Raw genomic sequence first — 15,379 nt, 5'->3', positions numbered from 1 at the left:
TCGGATTGGAAAAGAAGGTCCCGTTCGGTTGGTCAAAATGTGTCAATCGTCGGTGCTGTAAATTCAAACCCCATCTTAGCATGATGAATGGGAGTCGTCGGGAATGGCGACTCGTTCGATGGTTAAATGTCAATGAGAGTTGTTGGACGAAGATAGCGTTACCGAAAGTAAACATTAGACATTAGGCTGAGTGCTCCAAATGTACGAACATATTACGCGAACCTTCTTTTCTATAGACGTCGTGGCTACACTAGTCAAACAAAGAGTTGTTTTTATGTACCGTTGTTAAGACATTTAAAGGTCCTCTACCTCTAGTTCAACCTTAAAATATCAGAAAATTTTACAGATTTTCGATATTTATTAAATAAGTTTTAGCAAATAATGCACCTTAATAATTATTTTAACATATTTTTCCTTTAATTTATCTAATTTAGCTAATTTAGCTATCTAAAAATATGCAATTGAGTTTAAGGTCGAGGATTTTAAATTCCACAGTTCTCGTGTCTGTTTAAGATCATTTGAATGAATTTCCCTTGCTATATACCTGGACCCAGCCAGTAACACAAAACAGTAATAATAGATTTTTTTCCAGAAAGCACGGCAATTAGCTCGCCATTTTTGCCACCATTTCACCGACCGTTGATAAATGTGTTCCCTCTCCCACACGCACAGCGAATGTGTAGCATTCGAATCGAGCCTTTGATCGAGGGTGTGTGTGTGTGTGCAAAAGAAGACAACAGCACAGAAACAAACATACAGCCAGTTACAGCTTCCCACGCACTGGTACAATGTAATTTACATTTGTCGAAACAGTCCGGCCGGTAGAGCTCCTGTGTCTCCTCCTCACGGTGATGTTGGAGTTTGCTATTTAGCTGAAAATATTGCTATATTTTTTCAACTTCTTCGTTTCTCTATTTAAATTCTTTTAAAAAAATTGAAAAGATATTTAAAAACTGTACAAAAAATAATGAAAAAAGAAGCCCGCTTCTGGTACGTGTCCGTGTCAGTGTATCGGTTCGTCTCCAAACAGTTGACAACATTTGTAAACGTATATAAGAAGGTCACCGGAGTGGGACAAAGCATACTGACCGTGGGAAGGCGCGGGGAGCGCACTATTTTTAGTCGAACAAATAATGCGTGAAATTCAATCTATTACTGTTTCGGTGTAGAATGTACATGGCGCGATGAATCTAGCAGCAACACGGTTTGCTGTCCGACGCCCCGAAATCGGGATGACATCACGGACCACTGTGCTACGCTTTCCAGAGTGGTGCGTTTTTGGTCAATTTTGTGATCGATACAAAAACGCTTTAAATGATTTAGAACATTTAAACACTTGTAATACAAGCATTTTATAAGCATGAGGCTTCATCATCTCATGCTATTCAATTGGAATCCATGACAATGCCTGACCGCAAACCAGATGCACCGACCTAGTTCTGCTAGGACGCGTTTACCTAGGACTAGAGAATCCTTTGTGATTAATCACGACTAATCACACTTCCCCACCCTTCGATTATGCTGCCCATGCCATGCCATGCCAGGTCAATCCCTCCCTCGAGCTGCATTGCATGCTGCACAGATTTCGGGTGGCAGCCACCTTTGTTCCTAAATCCGGTAGCACCTTCAACCAGGGGTTGGTAATAAGTGCACGGTATCTCAGAGGCTGCGAGCTGCGAGTTGCTCGGGTTCGGATTGCAGTTCGAAATAATTATTTTTTTCCCTTTGCTCTGTGAAGTAGCAGTGTTGCTGTCGCTGTTGCTTCTCACTTTGCCACCATGATCGCGCGCGCCTTTGCATTTTCCCACCATCGATCGCGCATACAGCAGAACGGACCGAAGCGAATTTGGGTAGATTTATTTTTGTACACAGTGAAGCTCTGCCGGCGCCCTTTTCACCCCTTCCCCCCCCCCCTCCTACTAACGGTAACGGCACACATACATACGGTCCCCCTACGGGCCAGCACGCACACAACCACAGCACGCACCGTCCATGCTCCTCCGATTCCGAAGCCGAACGGCATCGTGTTGGTCGCGTGTGTATTATTTAATTCGATAAATATAGAACCTTTGCGGCGAATGCGAGCACGGTTAGTCACCGTGCAGGAATGAAGCGAAGCGCTGGCAAAATACGTACGCACGCGCAGCCGCACCATCGCTGATCGGTGCGCAGACGATCACTTTTCGCCTGCAGGATCGGTTCTCGGATGCCGATGGTACGGAACAAACCCAACCCAACGGTTGGTACGCAACGGCAACCGTCACCGATCGCCGTTCGATGAGCTAACCACTGACATGCTCACTCGGCCGAGGGGGGATTGCGGGACGACGGAAGAGGAGGGCGGAATGTTGGAGACGAGCGAAACAGTTTTTCTTTGGGTGGTGGATGTTGGGCTGTTTGAATGGAACACTGAAATTTTTAAACCAAAAAACCAAAAAACAAATAGTAAAAAAAACACTCGCTGCGTAAATAATGGAACACAAACACGTTGGTTGGTGGTTTGGCTGTGTGTTTGTGTGTACGTGTTGGTGTTTACATTTTGGAGAAGAAAGGTTAAATCTTTTGGGAAAATTGTACAATTGCGTGATCGAATGGTGGGTGAGCGAGATGGCAGCTTTCAGCCGGATGGCGCAGCTGTGTACTAAGCCACCGAGCGAAAATTATAAGAGGTTAGGGATCGCCGTTCGGCCGAGCGAAATGGCCGAAATGCAGCAATAAATTTTAATTGTTTACTATTTTACACTGCAACAGTATTGTAGCAAGAGCCCGTTGTGGTTGGGTTATGGCACGCAGTTTTGAATTTGTCTTTTTTAGCATAAGCGTATTTTAACGCTGGCAATATTAGATTAGATGTTTGTAAAATGTTTGTAGTTCGTAAATCGTTCTGGAGAGAAATTAAATTTAGATTGAGTTTGACTTGGCTTTCTTTCGGGTTTTCGGGACACAATCAAAACCGTTAATCATTTCACTAACAGTCAATCAATTATTAAATATAATTTTTAATCTGAAGCCCGCGTTAAAACCCCAGTGAAATTTAACCTCATATTTTGGGGTTTTCTGCTATATTTCAAACAATTTTATCAGAATATGGCCTATCGTACACCAAAAGAAAGGATATTCAATTCTCCAACTATCCAGACTCTAAACCATCTTGAATTAAGTAATTAACTAAATGCAATTAATTTGTGATTCCACGCTTTGTTCATTGTGAAAAATAATGGTCAACGGGGAATCTCAAGATCACGTATTTATTTCATTATTTCAACGTGTCTCTCAGTTTAAATAGTTTTAGAATTGAATATCCTTTCTTTTGGTGTACGATAATCCATATTCTGATAAAGATTCAATAAAATATAGAAGAAAAAACAAATAAACTCAAATAAACTGATTGGTCCCGTAGTTTACTCGTCATGTAATCAGCTTGACGACACATTTGTTGTTACAACTTTCGTATTTATCGTAATCCTTTACGCTAGACTGACTATGAATAAACCCTAGTCTTCTTAGACTTCGGCTGGTCAATTTTTCTTCAATGACCTAGAAATAAACGTAAAACGTTGGAAACCTCCACAGAAAGTCTGGCGAAGTATGTACATCTATAAACAGAATATTATCAAAATGGACAGCCTATTTATAACTTAAACTTAAATAACTTAAAAATGCACTAAAATGCCAGTCCAGTATTTTTCTTCATTTTTTATGCATTTTCATGATGCAGTGATACGTTTGCCACTCCTCCATCCTATTGTAGCGAAGACACAGAACGTGAAACTACATCTGTATGTACATGCGCACATATAAATGTGTAGGCTCTCCTCGAACACACACGGTCGAGCGAATTTAGCAAATTTGTTGAAATATGAATGTGATCTAATTATACTCCCCCTCGATCCGATCGTAGTAACCCCTGCGTACGCCAAGAAGAAGCAGAAGAAAAGAAATAAAATTCACCCTCGTTTTTCTCTCCCTCTCTGTCTCCCTCACCACTCTTTCGCTCTCGTTGCACGCACATGAAACTGATCAGTTTCGAGCAGCATCCTGCAGCCGTGCTTGCTCCGTGTTGGTCGGTCTTGGTCGTCTTGGCAATCATAAATTTCTCATATGTTTCCATGCCCATCCCGACCCTTCCCGACCCTTCCCCGTTTGCCCAAGCAACCGCCGCCTTGAAAACGGGGTGTGAGTTATTTCACGGATCTAAAAAGTGTGTTTTTCTCCCCTTCATACTCTCACCATGGCCTACTCTAAGGTGGGAAGCAGGTGCAACCGATGTTGAAAGTATATCATTGCACACCGGAGGTCATTAGGATGGGATTGATACTGAAATACACACACATGGTTCTTACGCACTAGCTGGTTGGAATTGGAATTGGGGCCAAAGTTTATGCACATTTATCGTCGAACAAGCAATTTCTTGAAGCAATAATCATAAACGAGCAAGAGTTTGTTGAATTATCAGCTGTAAAAGCATGATTCTGCTATTCATTACTTTCACAGTGTGCGGGGCTATATAAATGGAATGGTGAGCAGTGAGGATCATTTAACTAATATTCGAAGGTAATTATACACACCAATCCATTAACTGCAACAGGAAATCCATTCCATAGTGAATAGATCGCCAAACTGTACATAATACAGACCTTGGACAATATTTATAGCAATAGGAATACGTAGCATTTTGAATCAATCGAAAGAGCCGTGATTGTTTGTAAAACAAACAAAAATGGAAATTTAATATTAAATAGACAATTAATGAAATCTCTTTGCAATAAATGAAAGCAATTCTCATTTGCTGCAAGTTGTATAAGTTTATTGTTAAAAAAATATCTCACTTTCATCTTCCCCTGCAGATAGCCGAAGGACTCACGCGAAGGAAAGCAATGGTACAGACTCTCTTAGCCAGGCTTCATTTTTACTCCTGCTGCTCGCTGCCACAATCATCCATGTAGCACGTACGGCACAGCTGGGCGCAGTGTGCATTGCAGGTGTACTTGCCGCAGCTGTGACACGAGATGCGTGTCGTCTTGTTCCGTGCCCGGCCGCACAGGTAGCATCGGCCGCGCGATTCACCGCCCTGCCTCTCGACCACCGGCACGGTTTCGTACTCTTCCCGGCTGATCCCGAGAAACAGGCCGATGCGCTGCCTCAGCAGCCGGGGCAACGTTTTACTGTCCAGTCGCCGCCGGGCCTGTGGCCGCAACAGCTCCAGTGCCATTGTGACGAGAAAATCTCGACGGCTCATTTTCGCTTCCTCCGGATGGTTCAGACAATAGATGCACCACGCATTGATGGCGCTCAGGTTCATCAGGTTGAAAAATACGGCCACCGGCCATCGGCGCGTGCTGCGCACCACGTTATGCTTCGCGCACATCTGCTGAATGGTGCGTATGGTCGTTTTCGTTCGATTGTACAGCTCCACCAGCTTCAGGTGCTGTTCGCCTTCGTCCTGCTCCCCCGCCTGCTCCTCCGAGTCGAAGTCTACGAACGAGGACATCAGTAGCATCACCTCCTTGCGCCTCGTCACGTACGAGACGAGTGTCGCTGGATCGTGGTACGCAGCGAGGGTGCTGTGCTCCGGCCGGCCCTTGTTCGCGATCAGGGCCTTCGGCAGGTCCGGGTACGCCTTGGGCACCTCGCCCATTGCCATCGTTCGACTAGCGTACAGCTTCTCGATAAGATCGATGGACGTAAGGCCGGCCCCAAGAATGACCGTCTTCTGTCTGCCCTGTACGGGTTCCGTCAGTCGCATGGCAACGTCCGTCGGTGCGTAGCTCAGATTGTACGGATTTTGGTTCTCGGGTACGCAAATTTCCAAATTGCTTACGTACGAAGTTTCGCAGTCCACCAGCAGATGGAAGCGAAAGCCCGCCCTGCCCGGCGCCGACGGAAGAATTTGTCGAAATTCGCACTTGCCCTTAAACTGTACCGCCTGCTCGTCGAGCATCAGGAAACGGCCGGGGCGGAGGTATTTCTGGCAATTGCTTACGATCCGTTCGTAGATCGGTCTTATCGGCGCTAGCTTATCGCCCTCTATTTCGTCCTGAGCCGCGGTCGGATCGTCGAAGCGGATGCTCCGGATGAGAAAGTGATACCGGAGCGAGGTCATCGTGAGGTAGACCGCTTCCAACCCGGTTCCCATTTTGGTTTCGAACAGCCGCTCGATGTTCTCCCGCCCATCGCGCACCGTGCCGGCAATGTACAGCACACCCAACAGGGCCATAATTTCCATCTCGTCCGTTGGATTCGCATCGCGCTCGCGGGCATAGTTGGGCTGTTCGGCCTTAATCTGCTCGTTGGTGTACTCGGTAATCATAGCGATAACGTCTGCGTCCAGAAAAAGCGACAAACATTCGGCCGGGCTTTTGGCCGACTTGGCCAGCCCGACCGGTGCGGGCCGTGGGTGTGCCACCTTGCGTCCCATCGTACCGGTCCGTTCCGGTGGTTTGATGGACCACACGGAGTTCTGCAGCATATCGAATGCATGATCGATGCTTTCAATCTTTATCACATGCCCTGTGCTCTCTTCGTTTTGCACTGCAACGCTACCGGACACATTGCTTTCGGGCCCGTCGGGGAAGTGAACGTATTCTTCAATGTATTCCACATCCTCGTACAACATGTCTTCCTCATTTTCCGGAACTTCCTCTGCCTCTTCGGATAGCCATTGCACGTGCATTGCGTCTCCCATGCTGTGAACCGGTGCCTTTTGCCTAAAACAAGAATAAATAAATTACCGATAGTATAAAAAGTCGATCGCTGCACAAACAGTTGCTACTTACCGAACTATTCGCTGGCGAAATATTCAAAATTCTTTGCAGAAGCTTTGCCGCGAGCTGCTGCGGCCGTACAAACGTAAACAAAGTTTTCTCTGCCTCTGCAAGGTCGCTTTGGAGACAAACGTCATCCGTTTGGGGGTTTTCTAGCCGCCGATAGCTAACTATGGTTCCGCAGTGGCCGGAAGTCAATTTAATCTTTAACACTGATGCAAATGCCCCAAGATGATGCATTTACGATCACAATTTTGCAAATAGAGTTTCTTCCAGAATTGTTTGCTTTTATGAATTTCGCGCACTTTCGGCAAGAGCGTTCCAAATGACAGCTGCCATTTGTGTGCGGTGTACGAAACGTCAAACGCGAAACGTCAAGAGCACGCGTGCGGCGTTGTTTGTAAATAGCGCCTGTTGTTTTGCGCTGCCGGCACGATGAAGGAACGAGTTTTAACCACTAATGAAAAATCCTTCGTTCAAAAGGCCATTCTAGAGTCGATCGTAAGTACCCGCCCACCCCCAGATACGCACCATCCGATTCGCACGTTTCGTTTTAATACCGGTTTCTTCTTTCATCCTTTCAGCGCCTCGACGGTCGAACGCTGGATGAGTTCCGCAAGCTGCGGATAAGCTTCGGCAGCGAATGGGGCCTGGTGCACGTCATCCTGGGTGAGACGCGAGCCCTGGCACGCATCACCTGCGATGTGGTGGAACCGAAGGCGACCCGCCCGAACGAGGGTATGCTGTTCTTGAACGTCGAGCTGGGCCCGATGGCGGCACCATACTTCGACGGAGGCCGCCAATCGGACGAATGTGTACAGTTGAACCGTATCCTGGAGCGGGCGCTGAAGGACTCGAACTGTGTCGATCTGGAATCGCTTTGCCTGGTGTCGGAAGAAAAGGTGTGGAAGCTGCGCGTAGACGTGACGGTGCTGAACCACGAAGGCAACGCCATCGATTGCTGCTCCATTGCTGCCCTGACCGCGCTGGCACACTTCAAGCGGCCGGACATCACGGTCGACGGCGAGGACGTGATTGTGCACACGATCGAAGAGAAAGATCCGCTGAAAGTGACTCTCTTCCACTATCCGCTGTGCGTGAGCTACGCCATCTTCAACCAGGGCAAGATCGCGATCGCCGATCCCACCTACCTGGAGGAGCGTGTGGCCGAGGCACGGATGGTGTTCGGGCTCAACTCGTACGGCGAACTGTGTGGGTTGCATCTCGGCGGCACCACGCTGACCAGTGCCGAGCTGCTGCTGCGCACCTCGGCAAAGGCGAGCAAGCGGGCCCGGCTGGTGGTGGAACGCATCAAAGCCGCCATCCAGAAAGATGCCGAGGATCGTGAAAAGGGTCGTCCGGTCGGGTTTAGCGAGGGCATTGAACGGAACGAGACGACGGTACACGCGCAGGACAGAATGCAGGTGCGGTTGAAACGCTTCAAGCTTCAGATTGAGGGCCAAGAGCGGACTGATTCCGATGACGGACAGGATGAGGAAGATGAAGAAGAGGTGGCGCAGGAGGAGATGGAAGCGACCAACGATGCTTCTGCGGATGCGAACGATCCATCGGACGATGTGATGCTGGTGGACGATACGGACGCGGTAGTCGAGGAAGTCGGCGAAACAGCAGCCGTGCTGGTGCCGAAATCCGGCGCAAATCAGTGGCTCACGGAGGAGGAACTGGCGGCGGCTAAAGAAAAGACGGGCAAGAAGCGATCGAAAGCAAGCTTGAAGCGCAAGAAGAAGAGCTTACTGTTGAAGCAAGGGACAAGCGAAATGTTGCTGGACGATAGCAGCGAGGAGGAAACGGTGACGCTAACTTCAACGGATATGTGAATAAATGGAACGCAATTTGAATGCATTTGCGGAGGATTTTGCATCATTTGAAAAGCTTTGAAGATTTCGAACCCGAAAGTACGCAGCCAGCCGTTGACATCTGTTGGTGTAGCGGTTGGCTCACTGCTGTTTGTTTGTGTGTGTGTGTGCGCCCATACGATAGGAAGCTTCATCCAAAACAAAGCAAAACCGCATCAATTGTAGATAAGATTTATGAGCACGATCATCACCGCCGTCTGTTAGTAGGTTATTTCCTATCGCAAGTTATCAGTACGGAACGTCAGTCTAGCCTAAACCATCCCACCATCTAATCGCCAGAAATCAGATCGCGCTGTGGTTTTGCGCGACGATCAGTTGTCCACAAAGATAAGCTCTCTCTGGTGGTTGTTATCTGACCGAAAAAGGCGACCAAAAAAGTAAATCTTAGAGCCAGATGATCGGGTTACTACCGCACGGGTGGAAATGAGTAGTAGCAGCATAGTGGGGAGGGGATAGGAACAACCAGGCAACAGAACTTTACGCGTGCGTTTGGCCTTGTGCTTATAAAGAGCAAATATCATGCGAAAATGGTTATCGCGCTCAGTTGCCCGCACTCGTTCCCCGCCGAAGGATCTTCTGTTTACGTTCGCAGCGCGCTAGAAGGTCGCCAGAGCTGTGTGTCGATTGCGTGTAGCCAGCCCGTTGCATTTGCAACAAAGCAACACGCGCATCAACACAGTCGAGCGTAGAGCAGCTCTCAACTCGCCAGCTCTGCCCAAATTGATCCATCCAGCAGAGAAGTTCAATTAATGTGAACTTTGCGTAGTGCTGGGCCGATACAAACCATACGGTGTGGACTTTGCTCGTTAGACGCGTGTAGTGTAGTGTATAGTGTGTCCGGTTTTGTCCCTGAAAACGCCACCATGTCCTCCAGCACCGTAGCCCTGGCGGACGCGGATAAGAAGCTGACCCAGTTTCGGAACTGTCGCGTACTACGCAATCACCGACTGGTCGAGGACGACGTTTGGGTGCGGGGTGGCAAGATCATCGACCCGGAGAAAGTGTTTTTCGACGAGAAGCGGCAGGCCGATGTACAGATTGACTGCGGCGGGAGCATCGTAGCGCCCGGGTTTATAGATCTACAAATCAATGGTAACAGTTGGCCTACTTTGATGTTTGTGCGCTTTGCAGTTTCTGAACCATCATACACATACACACATATATTTCAAGGTGGATACGGTGTCGACTTTTCGTTCGACGTGGAAACGGTCCAGGAGGGAGTGCTGAAGGTTGCCAAAGGTTTGCTGGCCCACGGTGTCACCTCGTTCTGCCCGACGCTTGTTACCTCGCCGCCCGAAACGTATCACGCCGTGCTGCCCCGCATTCCTCGTACGGCGGGCGGGCAGCATGGAGCGACCGTCCTCGGATGCCACGTGGAGGGACCGTTTATAAACACCGACAAAAAGGGCGCCCATCCGCCGGAATGCATCAAAGAGTTTGAGCAGGTAGGGAGGAAGCAGATGCACGAAAAAGTGACCAAATCACGCTAACACGCTTCCACTGTTCTGTTCGAAGGGTATGGCGACGGTGCGTGAGGTTTACGGGTCGATGGACAACGTGCAAATCATAACGCTCGCACCGGAAAAGGCAGGCGCCGCGGAAGTGATACAGGAGCTGAGCAACAACGGTATCACGGTCTCGGTCGGGCACTCGATGGCGAACTTGAGCGATGGCGAGAACGCGGTACACCACGGCGCAAGACTCATCACGCACCTGTTTAATGCGATGCTTCCGGTAGAAGATAAGAGTTTCCCCCACGCAACTCGTTTTGAGGGGGCGTTACTTTCAAAAGGACATTGAACATTTCCCGCTGTTGTATGGTTACAGTTTCATCATCGCGATCCCGGTCTGGTGGGGTTGCTTACGACGGACAACATTCCACGCGATGCGCTCGTATACTTTGGCATCATTTCCGACGGCGTCCATACGCATCCGGCCGCGCTGCGCATCGCGTACAAAACGCACCCGAGCGGGCTGATCCTCGTGACGGATGCCATCTCGGCCATGGGGCTGGCGGAGGGGCGCCATCGTATCGGGCAGATGGAGATAGAAATCCGGTCAGGGAGAGCGTACGTAGCCGGGACGAACACACTTTGCGGCAGCATTGCACCGATGGATGAGTGTATTCGGTTCTTCAAAAAGGCTTCCAGTGAGTAGAGTGTGGCGTCATGTTGGAGTGCAGAGCCAATGTAATGCTTTTATTCACTTCGTTCGTAGATTGCTCGATCGAGTATGCGCTGGAGGCCGCTTCACTGCATCCGGCCCGGTGTATAGGCATCGAGAAGCGTAAGGGGACGCTGGACTATGGTGCGGATGCCGATTTCGTGCTGCTGAACGATGAGTTGAGCGTGCAATCTACCTGGATAGCGGGAGAGTGTGTCTATCGAGCGAATGGCGTTGATTCAAATGCGTTGTAAAGAGGATGTGCCGTTTGTGCTGAAACCATGAGGACAATATATCTATATACATTTAAATAAAACCATTTAGTCGAGCCATTTGCCTACGCGTAGTAAAAGCAATTTGATATGGGGTTTTTCGATCGTTTTTTGCGAATCTTTTGAATCACCGAAGGTTTGTATCGAAGTACCATCACCCACCAATAGATGGCGCCACCGATAAGTCTATTCTGCCTTTTAGCGTTTGTTATTGTTAGTGGGTCGGTTGAACGGGCGAAATTAGTGGATAATTGTAGAAAGTTTGATTGCGACGTGTCCATCCTAACGAGGAAAAGTGTATTTTTTTCTTTCATTCTCTTGCCGGATAAAATTGTTGTAACGAATAAAACAATTTTGAACCGCAATTTCCGCCCAAGGTACATACAGGCGCCCTGTACGTACGCAGCCACCGACCGCTTTGACACAACCGAACACGTCAAATTTGACAACCGGCCAAACAAACGAAAGCATGATGAAAATAAAATTCCTTCTTTTCCGCATATCCACCTAACCGTGCAACATCGACGCTCGCGCGTTGTTTCAATTTCAGGCGTAAAAACACGTCCCCGCTCGTTAGCAAGCTGCCCGACGCTTAGCCATGGCTCCGTCTCGCAAGAATAAGGTCGCGAAGGAAGAGGTGCAGGTGTCGCTCGGCCCGCAGGTCCGCGACGGTGAGGTCGTGTTCGGCGTGGCACACATCTACGCCAGCTTCAACGATACGTTCGTGCATGTGACGGATCTGTCCGGCAAGGAAACCATCTCCCGGGTGACGGGCGGCATGAAGGTGAAGGCCGATCGTGACGAAGCGTCGCCGTACGCCGCTATGTTGGCCGCCCAGGATGTGGCCGAGAAGTGCAAATCGCTCGGCATCACCGCACTGCACATCAAGCTGCGCGCTACCGGTGGTAACCGCACCAAGACGCCCGGCCCGGGTGCCCAGTCGGCGCTCCGTGCGCTCGCCCGTTCGTCGATGAAGATCGGCCGCATCGAGGATGTGACCCCGATCCCGTCGGATTCTACCCGCCGCAAGGGTGGTCGTCGTGGACGTCGTTTGTAAGCGCGCCAACCTGTTTGCAACCCCTTCCCCTGGTTGGTTGGTTGGTGGTGGCGGTGGTTCCGGATGTACTACTTACCCTGCAAGGATATTCAGTTACGGAGCATTGCGGCGTATTCGGTTGTGGCGAATGATTAATAAACCATAAAGCAACAACCAACCAACTCTGGAGAGTTTGCGGGTCTTTCTTCTCGACGGTTGATGTATCACATTGTTCAGAGGTTTTCGAGACATTCGATCTTCCATTTATTGTACTTGCTAGTATCCTAGCTTCTGCCGTGCTCATTCACGCTTGCACCGACTCCTGGCTGTTCTCGAGACTGCTGTTGATCTGCGACGATGTATCCAGCAAATCTTCCTCATCCTCCTGCGCATCCATATCGTACACTCGGACGTTCTTCAGCGACTCAGCTAGCACCGCTATCACGTTCCGCTTGCCCGACACCGCGATCCTGTGCCCGTCCGCACTCTCCAGCAGCTTGAGCGAGCTTTCGTCGATCAGCGTGTACGCATTGATCGCATGGCAGCCGGCCGCATCTTCCGTAACGGTCTGCATGTACTCGCGCGCCTCCACCGTAGCGAGAAACTCACGCACCGCGCCCAGATTTAGCTGCAAAAAGTAACAGCTGACCGGTCGTTCCTCGCCCGCTGCCTGAGCGCGCAACAGCAGCGACAGCGTGTCCTCGTCGTAGAAATCCACATGGTGAAAGGATAGCGTACCGATGGCGTCGAACCGCTGATCAAAGTACGGCTTTTCCTCAAAGTGCAGCCGCAAGGTTTTGAATCCTCCGTCGTTAAAACATTCCACCAGCAGCAGGCTGCAGCTCGACTGCACGATCGCGAGCAATGTCACGCTGTCCCGCTGGTGGGTGGCAAAGGCAAACGCTCGGACATCCGTGCCGGCCGGTGCGTGTATCGTGAGCAGATTCTTCTGCTTATAGTCCGCCCCCACCACCTTCTCCGGCTGGCCGAACAGCTGCTCGATCTGTTGCTTGAGCAGCTTTTGCTGCTGCAGCAGCGACATTTGTTCGTGGTGCGGAAAGATCGCACCGCACTGGCGCAAGCACTCGTTCTGCGCCAGCAATCGTTTCCACTCGTTCTCCTCTCCATCGTTCGCCATCGGGTGGACGAGCGGTTTGTCTTCCAGGTACTGGCCGACCCGTTCGAGGTTGAACTTGCGGCGCGATTCGATCATTCCGCGGCCTTCCTGCTGGTCCGGCGCACTTTGCGCCACCGTGTCAAAGTTGCTCAAAAACTGCGCCAAATAGTGTATCTCGCGCTGCGTGATGGTGGGATGGTTTTCCTGCAACGTTTCATCCATCACGCGCACTATTACCACGTACAGCCAGCGGAAGAAGATTTTAAAGTCCCGCTTGGACGCATCGATCGTTTGCTGCAGCTCGTGCGCTTTAATGAGCAGTGCGCCGCAGCTGCGCAGCGATTCCGACGCGCTGACCGCGTCGCGCATCAGCGTGCCGTAGTAGAACCGGTTGCGCAGCATCCCGTCCAGCGCGTTCAGATGGTAGAAGACGGCGTGGATCGCGGTGTAGAGCGGTTTCACCACTAGCCGCTGGATGGTGACGTAGCTCAGCTCGATGCTGTAGCCGAGCTTGCGCAGCCCCTTCTCGGAGAGATCGCGCAGCAGGAACTGCTCGAGCGAGGGTGACGCGGTGCCGAACATGAGCAGCTCCAGGAAGTCGGCCGATATCGACCCGTCCGGCTGGTCCTTCGCGTAGTTCGTTAGCTTGTTGTCCATCTCGAGCAGTACCGTTTCCCACGCCTCGATGATGCAGTCGATCGTTTCGCTAATGTACGCCATGGCACCCAGCAGCTGGGCGTGCTTGAGGGCAAGGTTCAGTACGGCTGGCGCGTACCGGTGCAGCACACCGTTCTCCAGCACGATCACCTGGAGCGTATCGTCCTGCTGCAGGCCCACGATCAGCTGCCTGTAGTCGTGGGTCATCTTGAGCTCGCGGATGCGGGCCGTCGTGGTCGCCGGAAGGCCCAGCGCACCAAACACATCGACACTGCCGCACGGCAGCATGCCGAGGGCGGACTGATGCACCGTACCGGTCACCGTTCCGATGAGCAGAATGCAAAGAATGTGCTTCGAGCAGTAACTGCTACGGTTCGGATTGATCGGCTTGGCCGACGAGGACAGCGAGCTGAGCACGGGCAGCTCCGGCAGGTACTTTGTGTGACTGGTCTGGAAGGAAACGAGGAGGGGCGTTGGTGATGTTTTGGTTTACGATCCGTATCCACGCCTCGCCACTTACCACCGAACTGTGGCTGACATCGTCGGTGCCTATTTCGTCCGTGTTTTCCGTCCAGGTCAGGCAGGTGATGTCCTGCTTCACAGAGAAGCTGTGAATTTCTTCCTTCGTTTCCAAATCGACCAGCAGGATAGTGCCGTTGCTATAACCTACGACAAAGCAAGGCATAATTAGTAACCTCTTTCTTCCTAACGACCTAACAAACCTTTGCAAGCCTTACCGATTGCGATGAATTTCTCACACGGTCGCCATGCCAAACCCCGCACCTTGAGGCCATCTTCCGGTGGGCTTAGCTGCCACACCTTTTGCCATTTGAGCCGGTGTAGCAGCACCTCGCCCTTTTCCGTGCCCATCGCGAGCAGATCCATCTCCTGGCTCCACTTCAGCACGTCTACCCTGGAACCGACGTTCTTGTTGCACGTTTGTTTCATGAGATTCCGACTCGCACCGTACTGGTTGGCCATGGTGAAGCTTTTAATTTCTAAACTTCAGAAGTTAGCTCCCTTCGCATCGGACGCCGGTAAGCGTTGCAGGACACTTTTCAAGACGCCGGCAACTGTTTGGCGCGTTGTAGTTGTAGGGACACTAACGCCAGTTAAAATGTACTTAACGAGTAGAATTTCGAAAGTGCTAAATAAGCATAAATATAGAATTAATAGAAGCAAATATTTAGCATAATGAACGATGCAATGGTTTCCGACGCAAATTTACCCTTTTTCATTGGAATGTTGATTGTTTACAGCGCTACAAGCTGTCCGAGCGGTTGCTTTTGGGCAATGACAGCTCCGGGTACGCTTTTTCAAATCAGCTGTGAATCGCCATTTCAACCGGTACCGGCTGTCAGCCACACTGGATCGTGATGGTTTGCGTACATCTGGCGCACGTTGCTAAAATAAAGCATTTTACGTATCAAATTTAAGTACTCAATACGTTCCTTTGATACAAAATGGATAAAGAAAGATGTAACACTTTTTAA

At 50.2% G+C, this 15,379-nt stretch overlaps 6 protein-coding genes across 8 annotated transcripts in view; 3 read left to right on the top strand and 3 right to left on the bottom strand.

Moving 5' to 3' along the window:
* Positions 1-15,379, bottom strand: part of LOC120949532 (troponin T, skeletal muscle) — a 111,191-nt gene that overhangs the window by 15,053 nt on the left and 80,759 nt on the right. The window lies entirely within an intron of this gene.
* LOC120949631 (piggyBac transposable element-derived protein 4-like) lies at positions 4,756-7,059 on the bottom strand. The gene is made up of 2 exons (XM_040367049.2): positions 6,777-7,059; positions 4,756-6,707 (listed from the first exon to the last, which is right to left on the bottom strand). The coding sequence occupies exon 2, from the start codon at positions 6,683-6,685 to the stop codon at positions 4,910-4,912; it is 1,776 nt and encodes a 591-aa protein (XP_040222983.2). The 5' UTR covers positions 6,686-6,707; positions 6,777-7,059; the 3' UTR covers positions 4,756-4,909.
* On the top strand, positions 7,138-8,627 carry LOC120949632 (uncharacterized). Its single transcript, XM_040367050.2, has 2 exons — positions 7,138-7,265; positions 7,349-8,627. Exons 1-2 carry the CDS (start codon positions 7,200-7,202, stop codon positions 8,600-8,602), a joined length of 1,320 nt encoding a protein of 439 aa, XP_040222984.2. The 5' UTR covers positions 7,138-7,199; the 3' UTR covers positions 8,603-8,627.
* On the top strand, positions 8,741-11,132 carry LOC120949633 (N-acetylglucosamine-6-phosphate deacetylase). The gene is made up of 5 exons (XM_040367052.2): positions 8,741-9,733; positions 9,812-10,086; positions 10,157-10,375; positions 10,469-10,790; positions 10,859-11,132. The coding sequence occupies exons 1-5, from the start codon at positions 9,505-9,507 to the stop codon at positions 11,056-11,058; spliced, it is 1,245 nt and encodes a 414-aa protein (XP_040222986.2). The 5' UTR covers positions 8,741-9,504; the 3' UTR covers positions 11,059-11,132.
* LOC120953235 (40S ribosomal protein S14b) lies at positions 11,547-12,294 on the top strand. Its single transcript, XM_040373010.2, has one exon. It carries the CDS (start codon positions 11,675-11,677, stop codon positions 12,131-12,133), a length of 459 nt encoding a protein of 152 aa, XP_040228944.1. The 5' UTR covers positions 11,547-11,674; the 3' UTR covers positions 12,134-12,294.
* On the bottom strand, positions 12,164-15,357 carry LOC120953234 (anaphase-promoting complex subunit 4). Its single transcript, XM_040373009.2, has 4 exons — positions 15,115-15,357; positions 14,624-15,033; positions 14,407-14,552; positions 12,164-14,336 (listed from the first exon to the last, which is right to left on the bottom strand). The coding sequence occupies exons 2-4, from the start codon at positions 14,865-14,867 to the stop codon at positions 12,417-12,419; spliced, it is 2,310 nt and encodes a 769-aa protein (XP_040228943.2). The 5' UTR covers positions 14,868-15,033; positions 15,115-15,357; the 3' UTR covers positions 12,164-12,416.

The sequence above is a fragment of the Anopheles coluzzii genome, chromosome 2 (assembly GCF_943734685.1).
Source record: "Anopheles coluzzii chromosome 2, AcolN3, whole genome shotgun sequence".
Classification (NCBI taxonomy): domain Eukaryota; kingdom Metazoa; phylum Arthropoda; class Insecta; order Diptera; family Culicidae; genus Anopheles; species Anopheles coluzzii.
Note: the sequence above shows the minus strand (reverse complement) of the source record. Positions and strands in the feature narration are given on the sequence as shown.

Excerpts from the sequence above, each read along its gene's own strand:
- LOC120949631 (XM_040367049.2), bottom strand. The coding sequence starts at position 6,685 with ATGGGAGACGCAATGCACGTGCAATGGCTATCCGAAGAGGCAGAGGAA.
- LOC120949632 (XM_040367050.2), top strand. The coding sequence starts at position 7,200 with ATGAAGGAACGAGTTTTAACCACTAATGAAAAATCCTTCGTTCAAAAG. Across the intron at positions 7,266-7,348 it reads AGGCCATTCTAGAGTCGATC|CGCCTCGACGGTCGAACGCT; the intron begins GTAAGTACCCGC and ends TCATCCTTTCAG.
- LOC120949633 (XM_040367052.2), top strand. The coding sequence starts at position 9,505 with ATGTCCTCCAGCACCGTAGCCCTGGCGGACGCGGATAAGAAGCTGACC. Across the intron at positions 9,734-9,811 it reads TATAGATCTACAAATCAATG|GTGGATACGGTGTCGACTTT; the intron begins GTAACAGTTGGC and ends ATATATTTCAAG. Across the intron at positions 10,791-10,858 it reads GTTCTTCAAAAAGGCTTCCA|ATTGCTCGATCGAGTATGCG; the intron begins GTGAGTAGAGTG and ends CTTCGTTCGTAG.
- LOC120953235 (XM_040373010.2), top strand. The coding sequence starts at position 11,675 with ATGGCTCCGTCTCGCAAGAATAAGGTCGCGAAGGAAGAGGTGCAGGTG.
- LOC120953234 (XM_040373009.2), bottom strand. The coding sequence starts at position 14,867 with ATGGCCAACCAGTACGGTGCGAGTCGGAATCTCATGAAACAAACGTGC. Across the intron at positions 14,553-14,623 it reads TGAGAAATTCATCGCAATCG|GTTATAGCAACGGCACTATC; the intron begins GTAAGGCTTGCA and ends GCTTTGTCGTAG. Across the intron at positions 14,337-14,406 it reads ATGTCAGCCACAGTTCGGTG|ACCAGTCACACAAAGTACCT; the intron begins GTAAGTGGCGAG and ends GTTTCCTTCCAG.